The sequence below is a fragment of the Mytilus galloprovincialis genome, chromosome 8, assembly GCF_965363235.1.
Source record: "Mytilus galloprovincialis chromosome 8, xbMytGall1.hap1.1, whole genome shotgun sequence".
In the NCBI taxonomy this organism is placed as follows: Eukaryota; Metazoa; Mollusca; class Bivalvia; order Mytilida; family Mytilidae; genus Mytilus; species Mytilus galloprovincialis.
Window position 1 is genome coordinate 34,732,185 of NC_134845.1, and position 20,576 is coordinate 34,752,760.

The 20,576-nt window shown below is 31.5% G+C and overlaps 1 protein-coding gene across 1 annotated transcript; it reads right to left on the reverse strand.

Annotated features, from left to right (window-relative positions):
* Positions 1–5,302: 5,302 nt before the first annotated feature.
* LOC143085642 (E3 ubiquitin ligase Rnf121-like) lies at positions 5,303–18,649 on the reverse strand. Its single transcript, XM_076262118.1, has 8 exons — positions 18,548–18,649; positions 14,059–14,099; positions 12,167–12,308; positions 8,928–9,082; positions 8,210–8,438; positions 7,442–7,575; positions 6,225–6,326; positions 5,303–5,560 (listed from the first exon to the last, which is right to left on the reverse strand). Exons 1-8 carry the CDS (start codon positions 18,578–18,580, stop codon positions 5,440–5,442), a joined length of 957 nt encoding a protein of 318 aa, XP_076118233.1. The 5' UTR covers positions 18,581–18,649; the 3' UTR covers positions 5,303–5,439.
* Positions 18,650–20,576: the final 1,927 nt, after the last annotated feature.

Genomic DNA, 20,576 nt, shown 5'->3' on the forward strand with positions numbered 1-20,576 from the left:
TAAACGATATAAAGTAGTATTTGGTTTTGAAAGATACTTAGATTTTCATTGTAATGTATCTATATTAACAAAATTGCGTAGCGGCACACTTAGATTAAATGTTGAAGTTGGTCGTTATCTGAATACTCAAAGAGAAAATAGAATTTGTATATGTTGCAATATGAATGTTTTGGAAGACGAATATCATTTTGTTTTATCATGTCCAACGTATAGATCTGTGCGCATAGAATTTTATATTTATTCTACTATTCTTGGCCAAATCGGCACAAGTTAGATAATTTATTCTAAATCTCTGACAGTAAAACTATGCATTTATTCAAATGCAGCCGCTTGGAAAATTAGATCACATATAATGTCATAATATTATTGTATACTCTGTAACTTCTGTTCTCTGCTGCCTTTCATTTGTCATATGTTGTATATATTTTCGTTTGCCATAGCATGTGAAAAAAAATTATGCATATGACTACAGTAATAACGATGCCGATCTGGTAAATCAATAAACTGATAATGCCCCCAGTTTATCAAATCTCGTATCTAATTAGTCGATAACGCAAAATCACGATCGATCTTGCACATGCGCATTGCTTCCCTAAACTAGAGTATTATAGTACCCTACACATAGATAAGATGTGGTATGAGTGTCAATTTGACAACCTTTCATCCAAGTTATAAATTTACGCTTATGGAACTGAAGTTTGTCCTTTGGTATTATAAGGCTTGTCTGTGAGGATTCTGGGCGAAGTTTGACTTTTAATAATCAAATACACCGTATCAACTATAGCGTTTTGACCAACTTCAGATTGAAAAATAAAAAAAAAACTTCTTGATCTCATAGAACTGAATATGTCTGAAACCGATTATTCTTTCCATTTCTCTTGTTGTCTCCAAAAATAATGTGGAGTGTTTCAATTTGAAATGATTAATTATTAAAAAGAAGATGTGGTATGATTGACAATCAGACAATTCTCCACAAGAGACCAAAATGACACAGAACAACTGTAGGTCACCGTACGACCTGTTTCTTTGCTTTATTTGCTTGTTTCTTTAAGCATGTTACTCGTACTATCACGTATACATTGAGTACATTCACATTGATTTGCATTTCACAATTTTTGAGTAAGTATTTCGTTTAAAGTAAGAATAAGCCTTGCACTACGGAGGTTATACATTTAGATGTAGGTTTACACAATATTAGATCAAAAACAAAATAATGAAGTAACTAGTAAAATTTAATTGCATTACTGATTTAAAGTTACTGTTAAACAAGAGTGCACACGCTGAAATGTCTCGCCTTCTATACTAATCATTGATATTATGTTGATAGTCTTAAGTATAAATCTAAGCTTTATTACAACTGTCACATAAACTTTACATTAACCAAGATAACTAAACAAAGACCAATGAACCTTGAAAAAGAGGTCCAGGTCAGATGAACCATGCCAGGCAGACAGGTACAGCTAACAATGCTTCTATACAACATATATAGTTGACACATTACTTATAGTTTAAGAAAAATAGACCAAAACACAAAAACTTAACACTGTGCAATGAACCGTGAAAATGAGGTCACGGTTAAATAAAACCTGCTCGACTGACATAAAGATCATAAAATATTTCCATACACCAAATATAGTTGACCTATGGCATATAGCATTAGATAAAAAGACCAAAACTCAAAAACTTAACTTTGACCACTGAACCATGAAAATGAGGTCAAGGTCACATGACATCTGCCCGCTAGACATGTACACTTAACAATCATTCCATACAACAAATATAGTAGACCTATTGCATATGGTATGAGAAAAACAGACCAAAACACAAAAATTTAACTATAACCACTGAACCATGAAAATGAGGTCAAGGTCAGATGACACCTGCCAGTTGGACATGTACACCTTACAGTCCTTCCATACACCGAATATACTAGCCCTATTGCTTATAGTATCTGAGATATGGACTTGACCACCAAAACTTAACCTTGTTCACTGATCCATGAAATGAGGTCGAGGTCAAGTGAAAACTGTCTGACGGGCATGAGGACCTTGCAAGGTACGCACACATCAAATATAGTTATCCTATTACTTATAATAAGAGAGAATTCAACATTACAAAAAATTTGAACTTTTTTTTCAAGTGGTCACTGAACCATGAAAATGAGGTCAAGGACATTGGACATGTGACTGACGGAAACTTTGTAACATGAAGCATCTATATACAAAGTATGAAGCATCCAGGTCTTCCACCTTCTAAAATATAAAGCTTTTAAGAAGTGAGCTAACGCCGCCGCCGTAGCCGCCGCCGCCGCCGGATCACTATCCCTATGTCGAGCTTTCTGCAACAAAAGTTGCAGGCTCGACAAAAATCATGTATATTAATTATGTTATTATAAATTGTTCCCTATAAATAAACCTAACCACAACAATAACTTGCAAACTATAGAGAGGATGTGGGGGTATATATAACTTCCATAGAAACGATACTTGCAAATGCCAATAAATGTGCATATCAAATAAAATTGACTAAACATTAGCAGTTCATCTTAAACTGATCTGATCACGAACTATTACATATAAACTAAGCAAAATTTTCAAAGTTGAAAGACCATGTCTGAGGGGGCAGGGCCAAATATTCTCCATGGTAATGAGATGTGTTAATGCTTATAAAACTGAATACCAATCAACATTTGCTTACCCCTACTGGTTCCCATTGAACTGACCTAGAAGAAAACATACAGGGAATTCTTGAAGACATCATCATTGTAGCATAATGACTTTTGAGCTGGAGGAAGTGTATTGCTTCCCTTAGTATGTATAGTAGATACTTAGCCAGCCATAAGTGATTGAGCTAGAGAAAAAAAATAATGCAAAGTAAAGAAACACTAAGTGAAGATTCCCGTCTTCAATACTCTCTATCCACTACTTTTGATCACAACATATTTTACATCTAATTTGTGTAATCTAATAGATCATTATGCATTACCCACTAATGATACCTGACTATAAGCTTCAGAAAATTATGTTTATACAAAGCTTAGTAATATCAAACTTTTGGAATATCTTTATTGTTCCCATGAAAAATGGGACGGAAATTTCACACATGGATTGATTGATGTGAAAACCCACAATATGGTAAAACATGCTGAAATTTAAAAAAAAATTTAGTTCCTGAGAATGGTGTAATTATAAATTCAGGGGACAGGTGTAAAAAAAAAATCATCATAGATACCAGATTTTAATTGTGTACAATAGACATATGTGTACTATCAACAAAAGTATCACAAGTGACGTTTGTATCAAAAAGGTAAAACACAAAACCCCCTACTTACCAGGAGTATAATTACTGTTTATTTAGAGCAAAGTATAACTTATATGACTAAGTAAACAACAAGATAACAAAAACAAAACTATCCATAGAAATTGTTCAGGATTTATTATATTTTGTTCTTGACATATGATAACTTAAATATATTTAAAAAGGTAACAAACAAATTATTAAGTACTTGTAAAAAATATGAGACATCAAACTCTTTCTTCTTTGTAAATAACATTGTTTTGATGTACAAATAAAGTTTAAACTGGTTCTGTTTGGAAGATCAATAAATATTGTGTTGTGTATTAATGAATGTAACAATTATGAACTCTTTTTAAAAGAGGGGTGAAAGATACCAGAGGAACATTCAAACTACTGTAGACGTGATGAATAAAAGGTTATATGTCAAAGGATTTGAGCAAAAACCTTTAAATTGTTACAAATTGTCATCATTGTCATGTTTCTCTGATCCGAAGTTGTTTGATAATTTTTGTTGACTTAATGCATAGAAAAACTTGACAATATAAGATTCTAAAATTGTTCTATTTTTCATATCTTTTATGGTTTTTCAAGGCTAAGGCAAATTATTTTATGTATGTTCTATTTTCATCAATAGTAGGGATAGTGGGACCAAAGTATTGTTATCTTAATACATGGTCTTTCAAGCTAAATTTGATTGAAATATGTGCTGTAGTTTCAGACAAAAATAAATGTGTATGAATTTAACAAAAAAAAAAGGTTTTTAACACAAGGATGCAAAATAGCCTATCTATAATTAATGAATGAATGAATGAAGTTATTCTCATTAACTAGTACATAGCTAAAGAGAAAATAACAAAGATTTATTTAAAATATTTCAACATTAATGGTTTATTCGTTTAAATGAACAATACCCTCTTTTATCCAAATATTACAATTTTACAGGAGTTTGACATTACAACATGCATTCTTTGTAACTTTCTATATATTCAATCTATGGAACCTACATGTATGCATTCCAAGACTAGATCATTTTTAGAAAAAAGTAAGTTCCTAGTGAAATACTTAATAGACATAATGTTTGTCCATTTAATATATGTATAATACAATGTTATGTACTTTTCAAATTCTCAGTAAATAAATACATTCTTTTCTGACAAACAAGTTATCACATACTATTAACACTCTCAGTTTTCATCTTAAACTTGTCCTAAAACTTATTTCTGAATCATAATTGACTTAACTTTCAATCACCATATTTACATAAAAAATAAATTCATATCCAAAGTTCCCCAAGGAAGGAGTAGCAAATTTTATCAAAATGCACTCAAAGCATATTTCTGGGATAACGGTAGATTTGGAGACATGAATCTTGTTTGAATTTATAAGCATCACTCTAACATGACATCTCAACAGAATAAGAGCAAAAAGGCCTACATTTGGCCCTAAAAATTGGACTTTGTATTATCATATCTAAAAACCACAATTTTTAATCTAATATGATTAAACATAATCAAAAAGACTAAAATTTGTTACTAGAATCTACTCCTTTATCTTTTCAAAAAAGTTAAATATAAGCAGTGTCTATAGCTAGCCTTAAAAATATTACATGTTATGTTTTGGAACGATGACAGATTTGTCCTACTGAAATAAATTGTGATTGAATTATGGAAGATAATTCTGTATGGTGTGTCAAATGTAAAAAAACTATGAAGGTATGACATAAACTTTACTTTTCTTATTTTGAAAATATTAATGTCAGATTTCTACTAAAATTAATTTACTCAATTCTGGTAGGTTTTTCTGTATTTGTTGTGAAAAATGTAAAACATAAAGAACAACACAGGTTTGAATTAGATCATTTAAAATGCATATGGTACTTATAAATTATACACTTACAAAACTTATGTACACACATTACAGTCAGACAAAACAAAAAACTCTACTGAAAGAAAAAAAAAACATTAACTTAAAATAAAGCAATACTGTAACATTAAAAAATTATAAACAATTTTTGGCTTTTAATAAGAAAAACAAAAATGAAAAGCTATGGGACTTTCACCGATATAACTAATTATCTCTCATACATGCATACATCACAACAACCAATCCTCATCGCACACTGAACAACTTATGAAATGAAAATTATTCTAAACCCAATGACCAATTAATTCCCTGTACAAGCATAATTATTAATGGTTGCCAGGCTACTAAAAATCTAATCCAATCTAAAAGATTTCCATATAAAACATGGGGTCTCTCCCATCTGGTAAACTGTTAAAGAAAATAAACTATTATAAAACTGACAGTAGAAGAAAAAATTGAGGACTAGTGTGCAAGTGGTGAATATTTCATCAACTTGTATCTGCTCAATCACTGGTGTATTTACCAAAAAAACCAATGAAGTGCTAAAGCAAATATCTGCCTATAGAAAATTAGTTTTCAAAATTCACTATTCTAGGGAAATCATAGTTCTTGAATTCTTATCAATGGTTGTATATAATTATGATTTCCCCAATACTGGAAAACAGCATCAGATATTTAAGCTAATGATATTTTGGTACTACCTCGACTATGACCGATGTTTGTATCTTAAAAATAACAACTTCAGAAGTTTTACTTTACTAAAGTACTGTTCATCATTAGCTACAACTGGCATTAACTCTTTGAAAAGTTCATAGAACTTCTGCAAGGTAACATTTCTGCACTTAATTAAAATACAATATTCTAACTGCATTTCAACTTTACCAACCTTTACCCTCGTCAAATTACATGGCAGAACCTACCTGTTGTACTAATTCTGATTTCGTCTTGTCCTACATATCAAATATTTGCAACTGAATATCAAGCAAGCAAAAAATTGATCAATCAATTTTTGACCTCATTCTTTACCTTTTTACCTTATAAAAATACAATTTGTGAAAGGATACGGACTAGGAAACATTCTTTTGAGATCTACTTTTTCTTTACAGTATGGACAGGTCTGCCTCTTTCCTACAATGCACCAGCCTCGGATACAAAACTCATGAAATCTGGTTATATAGTTAAGGATAATTATAACATATTATACTAATACTTAAAATAATTGACAATCATGAACATGTATAAGATATACCATATAGCGGGTTATTTTCGAGGGCGTAAATTTTTGCGATTTTCATTGAATAAGGTATACAAAATATTTTGGCATTTATCATTTGGCGGATTTAAAACTTTTATCAATACCACTGCATGTACACTTTTAAATTGGCGGAATTTATTTTGGCGATTTTGTTCTATCCGCGAAAATTTACACCCTGCAAAAATAACCCACTATACCGTATTGTGGTAACTCTGATCAGTAAACAATACACAGTTTTCAAATTTCATAAGAAAAGATGGAACATTTTTAGTGCTTAAATGATTAATAAACATGTTTACCACTAAAATGTTTATGAAGCAGATTACAAGAATGTATGGCACTTTGAAAACAATCAATGACAATCAATAAACTACATATATGTATGCCAAATCAGACCATTATAAAAAAACTTGTGTGTAAAACATGAATACTTTCTCCATTGAATTTCTCCATATAATATCAAACTTTTCTAATATACAATCATTAAGTAATATATGTGACCTAAAACTTTCATTGCTGGCTATAAAAATGAGTGATGAGTATGGGCTTCCAAAAATTTATTTTGAAAGAGTGTTGATGCATAATCAAACTTGAAACCAACTCTAAAACACATATCTTTATTTAAGCAATGAGGTTGATTTTTCTCATGTCATTTTTATTACCAGATAAGTATGTCTGTTTAAGGAAGGATCACCAAAATCTCAATTTGTTTCCTTAATCATGTGACAGTGGCAAACCCACATTTGGCATCCATTCTTGCCAAAAACATCAGGCAGCCAAAAAAATTACCACATAACTTGTAGGTCAAAACTTGAGAATGACAATTTTTTCTTAAATTCTTTTGCGAGTTTATTGAAAATTACAAAATACTTAAGATTGATGATGAAATTCTAATGTTTATTAATAGAGTAAGAGATTCCAAAATTGTTATCAAAAATTCTATAATTTAGATTAGTCTTTTAGAGCAACATAACCATAAACAAGTAGCCCAGAACAAATTCATTTGATTTCTTTAGTAAAGGATACACATGATTACAATCTAATTTAAATGTCTCTTCTATTATGGCATCTTCATTGTTCATGACTAAAATCTGGTTCCCACATACACCGCACACATTGGGATCTAATCTCTTTCCTGGTAAACCAGTTTCTGTAAAGTACTGAAATAAAACAAGTAAAAACTGCTTTTTAAAGGAGCAATTGCAGAAAAAATATTTGCTTATACAAAGGTTGAAAGTTAAGAAAAAAGAAAAAAGTAACTAACCAAAGACTGCAGCTAGTAATGTGTTCTGTGGGTGTCGGTACATGCATGTGACATGTACATGTTTATATTCAATCTCAAATATGTTATTAGTCTTGTATGATTTTTAATTTTAGTTTCTTGTGTATAAATCAGAGTATAGTATGATGCCCATTATCACTGAACTAGTATACATATTTGTTTAGAGGCCAGCTGAGGGACACCTCCGGGTGCGGGAGTTTCTCGCTACATTGAAGACCCATTGGTGGCCTTTGGCTGTTGTCTGCTCTATGGTCAGGTTGTTGTCACTTTGACACATTCCCCATTTCTTTTCTCAATTTTATTTGAAATGCATAATAAATCTAATATCATTTCAAAATAGTCTCATTGTCCACATAAGATTAATATAAAAAAGAAGATATGGTATGACTGCCAATGAGACAACTCTCTCCACAAGAGACCAAATGACACAGAAATTAACCAGTATAGATCACTGTAATGCTTCAACAATGAGTAATAAGCAGTACTCTCTAACATCACACGTAAAAACTTACCCCTATATGAGCTGCCATTGAATCTGTACAAACTTCTGCAAAATCTCTACTAACAACTCCAAAATAAAGTCCATAGAATAAACATAGCAGTCCAAAGTCCATAGCTATTTGAGGTTTGATTAAAAATAATAAATTTAAACCCAACAATGTCAACATAACTACCATATATCCTAATATTCCAATAAAGTAACTGACTTTATAGATTAGAAGAAACCATTTGTACACCAATCTGAAAAATATAAAATGTTTCATCACCTTTACATCTTTACTGTTTTACTTTTTCAACATTTCCCACTAAAAATACAATTGTTAGGAGGGGCAGAAGGACTTTTTAATGACATTGAGATTGGACCTTCATTTTTGCAGGAATAAGGTAATTAGGCCTTTATTTCTGAGGGAATTCAGGATTTACAAACTATCAGGACTTGGGAGTTGAAGACTGGATTTTTGGGAAGAATGCTTTATTTTTTTTCAGGATTCAAGGATGACACCCGTCCTATCCCTTCTAGTTTATAAACATTTGATCTGAATGACCAGAAATTTAGGAGTGAATCAATTTCCATTCAAAAATAGTGTTTGTAATGAAATTAATTTGTTCATGGTCCAAAACTTGAACACAAACTACAGTTTTACTAAAAGAAGGGTCTAGATCTGAAGGTTATAGATTATTTACAATAAATAAGGTAAAATGTGTGGTTAAAAAAACTAATAAAGGTACCTTGGTGTGTTCCCTGGAAGTGGTTTCCTAGTAGATCGAAATGTTATGTATCCTGTTATAACAGAAAATATAGACCAGATGATAATAAATCTAGTCCAGCCATACTTCATACATATTCCTATAGGAATAACCCACATTCCAACAAGTGTAGCTTTCTGAAAAATAGCAAAAATACATAACAAAAGTAATTAATACTGGAAATCAAAGTGCTGGATAGCACCTCTGGAAAGTTTGCAACTGTATATGTGCATTATTTCAAATAGGTTATAGACGTGTATTATTTCAAATATGTATTTAATCACAGTTTTGATTTTTCAAACTAAATCATTGTCTCGCAGCAATTTCCAAAAATCACTTTTTATGCCCCATTTATGGGCATTATGTTTTCTGGTCTGTGCGTCCGTTCATCCGTCCGTCCGTTCATCTGTCTGTCCCATTCAGGTTAAAGTTTTTGGTCGAGGTAGTTTTTGATGAAGTTGAAGTCCAATCAATTTGAAACTTAGAACACACCTGTGATATTGGGGGTCCGTGACTGAACTAATGTATATAACTATGCATAAGCCTTATTTTAGTATAAGGATTGTCATATGATAAAGTCATGCCCATTATAAGATGCACTGTTTCCTCTGCTTTCAAAATCTTTCTGTTTGAACCTGTCGACCTGGAACTTATCAATTATTGGTAATATTAATTATTCGGAAAACAAAAGGCCCTGAAGTATTTTTTAATTTTTTAATCAACATGCAGCATTGTCCTATATTTATTCATTTAGTTATAAATAAAGTTGAATTCTTTGATTCGCTGTTTTATGCCATGCCCGCTAACAAATTGAAAACTGTACCTATACGCCTTATTTTAAAAATTTTAGTATTCGTATTGTCATTCTTAGAAAGTCTTACTGATTAAAATACTACAATAGGGAACAATTTGACAATGATTGAATTTATTAGTGTCAACCCTGCAATTATGACCTGTGTATATGGCAAAATTCGAAATACACCATGTGGTGGTGCACCTGTCAGATGAGAAATGTACAGATAAGGTAATAGGTAATAGGTGAATATACATGTACTATTGGTATTGGTATCGGATTCGACCCTGAACTTTTGTACTCACTTGTGTACTATGGACACATTCTTGTTTTATATATATACATATCTATACTTCTAAATCTAAAGACCGTTTTTATGTTCACCTGATAAATGTATAACCGAAGAAAGCTACAAGTCAAACTTATATATAAGGGTAAATATACTTGATAGGGTATACTGAAAATTTCACCCCTTTACATCTAGAAAGGTAAAAGTGACGCCAACAAAATTCAAACTTGACTTGTGTTTTGTGTTTAATAAAAGAATTGCGTATAAGTTTCATAAAATTTGGTTTATGCAAACTAAAGTAAGAGAACAGAAATCAATTTTGGGATGCATGGACATACGTACAAGTAAGGGACGTACATACTTACAGAAAAAAACAAGGATAAAACTCAATATGGTGGGGGCATAAAAATAGTAGTATGACCTCAGGAATAAAACGTTTATATACACTAGATTCATACAATGTTGATCTGAAGTGCTTATAACCCTGTAACACATTTTAGTTGCTGCTGTGTAATTACCATTGAAGCAATGACATTTGAGATTTTTGTTTTAAGCCATTTATTTGATATTCTAGTAATCATTGCCTCTGTGTTAGGATGACACATTGTTAATTATAGGTCAATCTTAAAAGAATCATACTGCCCCAGGAATAAAGTGTGAGGATAAAAAGTTCTGGATCCGCCACTGCATTGTTAAGCACTAAGAAAGTAATTTTGCTAGTACATGGACAAATGTTATTAGATCATTTTAATAATTTCTACAGCACTTGTCTTTAGCTTGACCTCGGTCTTGATACACTGAACTATAATATTCTTAGAAGTAGATGATGACTCGGTTGTTTTTAAATTATACGGATGCTATGATAATTGTCATTAAGACAATGTTTTTCTGTTGTCAGTTTGATCCACTTGAGCATGCTGAACGAGTGAAGGTCCTTATATCCACATTAGAATGTGAAACAGCTAGATATTTAAATAACGCAATAAAGTTTTCAAATGATTTTTGGCATCAAAACTTTCAGATCGATGTCAGTTTGACAAAAGCAATGCACTTTTCTATTAAAGCCGGTATTTAACTTTACTCGTCCTTGGCGTGAGACACACGCCATATAATTATCGATTATTTTATATTCTATCGCCTGTGTATTGTTAAAATAAATCAAACCATTATCACTTGTCAATTATCTGACAACTTGGTCAAATATCTACTTGTTCTCGCATACCAGAATCTTTCGATACACTCAGGCTTTTACTTATTCAATAATAAACAGTTGTAAATATCGTACATACTAAAAAATAGTGCGGGAAAATGTTCATTCATGAAATATTCATGAATGAAACACTGTCTCGCGTAGATTTCTTTTGACTTTCTCTTCAGCCAATGGCCGATCCGCAAAGTAGTGTTTGTGATATTTATTTTCAAAATGATGTTAACTCATCTGAATTGTCGGTGAACATTTATTCCTTTTTTTTTTCAAGCTGTAATCTTTTCAAAAGATTAGCAACTTAAAATATCCAAGAATCAGAATTCGAACACTAGTACTACATTATCATGGAGCAGAACATTGCGATAGTCTGTCTCATCAGAAGTTAAGGCCGACGCCAAAAAGTCATAATGTTATAAATAGATATAGGAAGATGTGGTATGAGTGCCAATGGAACAACTCTATATAAATTTTCAGATGAATAATGTGAATGACTTCTCTCAATGCTTTTGAATTTGTTTTTTAAAATGTCAAATACTTGTCCATTTTCACTGTTGGAAAAATTGTTTTAGGTACAATGTATGATAAACATGATAAAAATCAAACAATCATACACTTCTTGAGAGACATACATGCATATGTATTATATGTCTCTGATTTCTTCAAGTAATCAATGCATTCATCTAGACCTAGGTCGGTTAGTTAGTAAATGCTATCACCTTACATATACAGTATTTACTGAAAGCAATAATAGGAATAATTCTGATATGTGATGGTAGCATTGTAATTGTTCTATCTGCATATAGACATGAATAGCAATTAGGTCTATTCAAATCTAAATAGCTGTGACCAGTTTCAAATTGTATCATTACATTACTGGTTATTCACAACCCTATTTTCTCCATTATAAAACAAACCTATACAGAGTATCTTACTTGGTATGATTTGAAATATCTCTGCCTCCATTGTACTAATAATATCTGTGCTACTACTAATGTTACAATTAAAATGAGGACCATTTCTGCATGCATGGCCTCATGGCCCCTGTGTTTCTCATGTAACCGCTGGTGTTCTATCCTGCAAAACATATAGATATGCATATACTCTTGAAAACCATTCTGGCAGTTATATATGCATTATTGTATTTTCCATTGTATGACCATTAACAATCATGACAATATACCCACTTTAATCATGATGTCAACCATTTTTTCAAAAGCATGCATAAAATTATCATGATTTTACTCATGAATGTAAGTTTCCAAACATACATGTACTATATACGTCTGGCGGATTGGGACATTAAATCTGAGGTCCAGTGTTCCAGGCATACCATGCTCTTTACAAGTTAAAGATCCTTCTCAACAAGCTCCTTTTGAGTGGTCCATAAGTGACCGGTTATTAGGCAATAATTCTTATATGATTTGCATATCTATAAATACTTGAATTGGATTGGTGAATTAGAATTTTTCTCTAAGTTTACACTTCGATAAACCATGTTTCCGAAACTACTTTTGTAATCTATTCATGCGCGATACACAAGCTTGCAGTGATCCCAGGATTTTCAGCAATTTGAGATTTAAAAACAATTGCATAACAGTTGTGACTATTCTAGTGCATATATAACATTGTATAACAAAAAAAAAAAAAAGAAATAATTTAATTCACTAAGCTTCGAAAATGTATGAAAATAAAATTTAATAAAATTCCGCGAAATTTCATGAAGGATTTGGCGAATTTACGTCATGGCAAAACACGACATCATACGAATAGAAATTTTCAAGGGAAAGATTATTTTGTTACGTGTACGCTTCAAATTCGAATAACATTTAATTAAAATGAAGTTTTTGAGGTAGGTGCTATTTTATTTAAGATTCCGTTGTATTTATCTGACATTTATGGTTTTTAGAAAGTCAAGATGGTGGCATACTCCTTAGTTACGACTTGCCATTGTGCTTTTGATGGTAATATATATAGTAGCCATCATAAAAAAAAATGTTTATTAGATATCACAAATGTTTGGCTGAAGGATTATAAGGATTAAACACATTTTTTCTAGAGGTTATTGATGTGTAAACCAGGGCTCTTACTCACAAACTCAACATAAAAGTCCTTCAGACTTTTATTCAGTTTGCGAGTTAATCGCCCCGGTTTACACATCAATAACCTCTAGAAAAAATGTGTTTAATCCTATAAAATTATTTCATGCTGGTTTTGGCATTGATTTATTTTTCTGTGGCTTATAATTTAACTATTAGATAATTTGGTTTTCATGGTCTAACTTTTGTCAAAAATCTTAGTATTCATAATTTGATGAGTTGAGCCTTTTTTCAATTAATTTTTAAAACTGTGTCCTATTATGTTGTTCCACCAGCGTCTCAGGTTAAGGTTGACACAAGATTAAACGTTCAAACCTTCTGCATTTGTTTGCACCTGTCCTATTTCAGAAATCTGATGTTCAGTGGTTGTCGTTTGTTGATGTTGTTCATAAGTGTTTCTTGTTTCTCGGTTTTATATAGATAAGACCATTGTTTTTCCTGTATCAATGGTTTTACACGTCAATTTTGGGACCCTTTATAGTTTGCTATTTTATGTGAGCCAAGGCTCTGTGTTGAAGGGCAAACTTTGAACTATAATTGTTTACTTTTACAAAGTGTGACTTGAATGACTTTGACCTATAATGGTTTACTTTTACAAAGTGTGACTTGGATGCCTTTGACCTATATAATGGTGTACTTTTACAAAGTGTGACTTGGATGGAGAGTTGTCTCATTGAATTTGACACTCATACCACATCTTCTTATTTTTATATTTATGTCGTACATACCTCCATCTTTCCTTCTCTGACAACTTGGAAAGGTCAATAGACTGAAAGGAGCAACAAAAAAATGATGTTTAATATTAAATGGGTCATACAACAATAAAAATATATCTAAAAACGATTATTTACAATACAAATCTGCATTTTTTAATGAATATTATAGCATGATGTGAGCACAACCATTTGTTTACTTAAAAAGCATTTTTTTAGAAATACATATAGATATAAGTGTATATGTTATTCATTAAAAACTTTATTTCAAGACAGAATTTTATTTCATATTTTTTATGGTATTAATTTAATTTTCTTGTAAAATACAAACTGCATTCTATTTATTTCTCAAAATGGAAAGTTTAGAAAAAGCTTAAAATTTTGGCTGATTTAATTTCAGATTTGAAATACAAGCATAAAGAACAGTATGACTAAGAACTACAAGCATCAGAAGCAAGCCATGACCAAAAGGAAAAAAATCAAAGTAATGGAAGAATTATTAAGGAAAATTTTTTAAACAACTGTGTGGAAAAATTACTAAATAATAATAAAATCTTAAACAATTTTGATGATTTTCATGACATCATTGTAAACCAAATATTAAAACATCAGCTGGTAAACATAGGCTGAGGAATAAATAGTTGTGAGCTACACCATCATGATTATCATCTATCATGTTAATATACATGATATACAGTCATGACAGAAGTTAAGGTTTATAGGAAAATAAAATTCTCATACAACTGCCTGTGAGTAACATCTAAACATGGTAATATAATTTAATATGGTTTCATATGCTGTACATTCATTGACATTTGCTATATATGATCATTCATTAGCTGAAAGATTTTATTTTGAAAGCTCATCTGAAGTAATCCTATAAAATTTCCCACCACACCCATAATAATCAGAATGATTAACTATTAATAAAAACAGAAAAAATATTCCATTGAACAATCACCAGTTGAAAAAAAACTCAAATTTCAGCTGGCACTTAGAACAGCTATTGTTACAGGCAAGGGGATTGGCACCATATCCCTTACTACATGTACTAAGAGAATATATATGGTGGTAACTAATATCTGATACCTTTATATTATCAAGAAAATGATAATGGCTTTTGCCATAATGAGGAAAATTAATTCTTTCTGGCATGCTTCTTAATGTTTCTAGTTACTACGTATACAGTGTGCTACTTATATTTTGTTATCTCTCACGCAATTGTCAGCTTGAATAGCAAATATGACACATGGTTAGAAAACTTAAAAAATAAACACATGTATGGCAGAGATACATGTAGGTTTAGGAAAATACTGAACTAACTGTTGTCATATATCATGTATATATATATAGTCAAGAAGAGATATTCCAATACAGTAAGAAAAACAACATGTAAAAAGGTAATACCAATACTATAAAGGAATCAATATATTCATGATATTGTAAAGATTCATTATACATTGTGTTCTAATTCTCCAATTAACTTCATGTCAGGCTATTCTTGAATAAGTAAAATCCAATTCTAATGTCCAATAAATCATTTCATGAGAGAATCAGTAATTACCTATTGTTAAACATGCATGGACATCTGTCATCTATATTATATTATGTTCAGAAATTTCAGAAATGTTTCCAAATAATGTTCAAAATTTGGTAGGGTATGTAAATGCTTGCTCCACAGGAATGTCATGTATTGCCCCACAAATTTTACAGCTTATTTTGAGAGCTTTTCTCTGTTCATTAAAGAGCTGCACCATGAGCATGACTAGCACATGATACACCTGTAGCTTCTTCAAACAATAAGAATATCAGACATTTACTAAAACTAAAGGAAGCTTATTTCTTGTATTTTAATAAATATAATAAAATGCTTCACTGAGAGCAGTTGGGTATGACTGCAGAGGTCCAACCCTGAACAATTGGGGCAAAAAATGGACACAATATATTCATGATTGAGGCCAGCTGAAGGATGCCTCCGGGTACGGGAGTTTCTTGCTACATTGAAGACCCATTGGTGGCCTTCGGCTGTTCACTGCTGTTGTCTGCTTTATGGTCGGGTTGTTGTCGCTTTGTCACATTCCCATTCTCATTTTAATTGATACAGGTCTGAATTTGGAATGTAATTCAATATTTGACACATAATAGTTTTCTGACACAGATACAATTTTAAAGCAATCATAATACTTATCAGTCAGAGCTCAGACATAAACAAGTCGATTTTTGTTTTCGTCTTAAAGAAGTCAAAACATGTATTTATTATAAAAATGTGTTTTCAATTTTAGACTTATCTAAGTCATAAAATGACAGACTTGTTTAGGTCTATTTATGGTGATGAAAATTAAGTTTATTTGGTGGCCAAAGTACACCACCTACATGTATGACAGCAAAAACCTGTCTGAGTGTTCACAAGTACTTGAGCTATCCAGAGCTCCAGATAAGCTGCGTATTTGCGTGATCACGCAATACAAATGATAAAAAACCCAATGCTGCCCATTGCAGGGTTCAAGAACCCAATTAGTTCAAAGGAAAACCCAATTATATGCCAAAACCATGAGAGCTCAACCCTTTTATTGGCTACCATTTTCGTTATTTACCCTTATCTGTTTAGTCGTCGCGTAAATCTATTTGTCTAATATTTATAATTGGAAATGTCCTTTTGTTCTAAAAATAGATTGCTGCATCAAGTAGCTGAAATGGGTCCCTGCTGGAATTTTCCGTTTGCCCAAAGGTACACATGTTTTTGAAAACATTTCGATCTTCTCAGCGTTTATCCAATTAGCGTGTGTCATTTTGACATATTTTTTTCGAATTGCTCAGGATTTATCATAACATACATTGAATTAAAACGAAAGTGAATGTCCAGTAAAAATATTGAATAGAAGCATGTTTTCAGCTTCTTTTGAATAGCTGAGGGAAAGTTATGATGATAACAAGACTCAGCCAGTGATTTTAGGAAGCGTCCATCTAACGCACGGGCGTGTTTGTGTAACTTAACGAGAACATTGCTAATTAACACTGGGTTTCGTCAAAAACAAACTCAGTTGGAAAAAGTGAAAGGCCAAATCATGATATGTAGTTGGAAAGCATCGGAAACCAAAAGTTCTAATAAGGGATCACTTAACCCAGATTTATGTAAATTGAATAAAACAAAAACATTCAAGTATAGTTAGAGTTTATATACTATTTTTTTTTCATTTTACGGTTATTGAGTGATAAAAAATTCTGAGATGAGTGCCTGTGAAAACACATATATTATCCATTTTTTACAGTTTATATAAGTTGTGAGAAAATACAAAACTAGCAGAAGGTTTGAAAATGGACACAAATTAAACCTACAATTGCTCTTCAGTGAATAAACCAAATAAAATAGCTAGCACGTATACAAAGAAAGAAACATATTTAAGATGGAAAAAACATCTGGGGTTGATATTGCCTAAATATTCAATAAGTGTGTTGATGTAAAAACCCAATACATTAATATAAGGAGCTTGGTGGTGAAAAACTCAATTTGATATTAACTTAAGGGGTGAATTTGAATTGATAATGCAATAAAAAACTTAATCACCCAATTACACAAGAAAATGGTGGGTAAAAACCCCAATTTGTGAATTCTTATCTGGAGCTCCGGCTATCTATATTTAATTATTTTATTGAACGTTCTTACTAAACACAGGTGTTTTACCTCATTAAGTGTGGTTCCAGGTGGTTGCATTGTAAGGTTAATTAACATTATCTCCGATTTTTTAGACTCTCATTCATATTTTTCTTTAGAAGACAAAGCATTGGCTTTCAATGTTGTCATTATTTGATTTAGATGCATGACCTGTTTATAAATATGCGTGGGTCTTGAAGTTAACCAATTTTGGTAACTTATCGACTTGTAGGAGTCGATATTTGCAACTTCTTGATTCTGGTCAATCATTTCTTGCTTAACAATATTTAACTTATTGAAGTCGTATTTTGTCTTGCATTAAAGGGAGACAAATCCCAAAACTTACAAATTTAGACCTCTATGAGTCAAAAGCAGATTAAGACTTATTTATGTCTGAGCTCTGACTACTTATAGACTAGTTGTTGTTCTGAAAAAATGCTTGTTTTGGGCCCCTTTTTGGTCCTTATTCCTAAACAGTTGTGACCATCACCTTCAAAAACAATCCCAACCTTCTTTATCAGTTTATGTGGTACGTACTGATACCTTTCTATACATTTTAGTGCATCAATTCGCTTTACAGAGCTTATGTTGTATTGTTATGTGTCACACCCGACTTTTATATAAATCTTTATGCTATATGATACGCATACAGTGTGAATATACAATTTTATAGTCAATTTCAGAGTACAAAATGTACATCAGTCATCACTACATCAGAGAACGCAGAACATTGAAATGGTGATCAACATTCGAAATTCAAGTTTTCAGGGATATCTGCATATTAAGTAGTGACATATTTGCAAAGCAATTACTTCGACAAAAGTGCAGTAAATGTAAAATTTTGTTGCTTACGTCGTTTGTGTTGACGTGCCGGTGGTGATCCATTCTTTTTATCTGGTAACTGAGGCTTTTTTAATTAAGCCATCAAAACGCAAAAGACCGTAAACCAGTATATTTCCGATAACTATACAAGAAGTACTTTTGTCCCGGTTAAAATAAATTATTTATTATGTTTAGGTTACCTTTACAATACATTATTTATTATTTATTACAAAAAATAAAAACAACAACAACAACAAAAAAATAACAACAAAAAAAAAACACAAAAAAAAACAACACAAAAAAACCCCAACAAATAGTAAATTTAAAATATCGTTTCATTTCGGCCTCTTCAAGGATGTGTATAGTTAGACTGAACAAATCCTTGGCCTCTTCTAGAGTGTGCTTTAAACTAATTTCTTTTATAAAACTACTATCAAAGAACTAATCATTAATTTAAAACGTTGTAATAGATCTAAAATATATGAAGATGGTGGAATCAACTATTTTTTGGGATGTTAAAAATTCTTTTGATGTTGACAGTTTTCACTTTTTAAAACTCTTTACTCTACACTTCCACACAATCTTATCAAACAAAAGTTTTCTTATTTAATTGAATGGTCGTTTGGTAAATCTGAATGCAAATATAATTGCTGTAACGTATCTAAAGCCGTCTTCGCTTACGACGTAGGTAAATATAGATATATTTACTCAGGAGATATGATGGGATGATTGAAGATGTTCATTTTCTCCTTGATAATATTGATGTACATACGTTTTGTCAACAAAGTATACCCGGCGACAGGTTGTATTCCTATCGTCACTTATTGTGCCCCTTAATAGCAGACTTATTTTTGTACTGTTATGAATCACAGTTTCTGACCAATATCAATAACTTTAAAAGACCAATCTAAATTGCATTTAATTGATAAATTCAACAATATTTACTGTTTTGATGATACTTTTACGTTAAATAATCAAGAAATTTCTAAATATACTGCCGAAATTTATCACTTTAGATAAATCAAATGTGAACTAACTGTTCTTTTTTCCTAGATTATAAGATATTTCAGTTTTATACGGGATACTCCAAATTAAAATCTACATCAAACGAACGATTTTCCTTTCCCTATTATTAACTTTCCTTTTCGTTATGGATTGTGATGTTACTTTGATACTATATTGCGGTCGTGGTGTTTATATATCATAACACGTTCACTTTGCCCGTGTCTGTTGTGAAGTTTTTGATTTTCGTGAAGGTAATCTATATGTATTACTGGTAAAGTCAGGGATTTCGATCGTTACCAAAAATTACTCAAACTCCTTATTAAATTCTTCCGACATAGATATAGAATGTTTGGTTTTGAAATTTGATTGTACATGTAGAAAACTTATTTGAAACGGGATAGCACACCCTCATTTTTTACGAAAATGTTGATAACCGTGCCCGAAAATTTAGTAACAATCCTGCATGGTAAACTTATCGATCCTTTAAATAAACTTATTCTTAAAGGCTATATGATGACCAATTCAACACTGTTATTAGATTGTTTTGATTGGTATAAATATTGATTTTGTTATCAGTAAATTAAAAGCAAACTGAATATTATTGTTATATAAATATGTATATACGCAGATGATTATGCTGTATAGATCTACAATCTGTAGATACCTGTATTGTGGCATTGCACAAGTCCATCATTTATCTCTGACTGTTTATGACGTCTTTACACTAAATCCATTGGATGTCGGAAGTTGGATGTGAAACGATTGATAGTTTAGTTTTAAATTCATGATTTTTTGTGATTAGATGAGATTCCGATGACACGTTTAACTCCATCGTATTCTTTATGCATGTGCCTTTCCGAAATCAGGAGCCTGTAATTCGGTGGTTGCCGTGACTTAGATGACTATGCGATATTGGCATTGCTCATTGTTGAAGGCCGTATGTTGACCTATATAGTTCTTAATTTCTGTCATTTGGTCTCTTGTTGAGAATTGACTTATTGGCGTCATACCACTTGTGTTAAATCTCTAACATCTGGGGCAAATTGAAACCAAC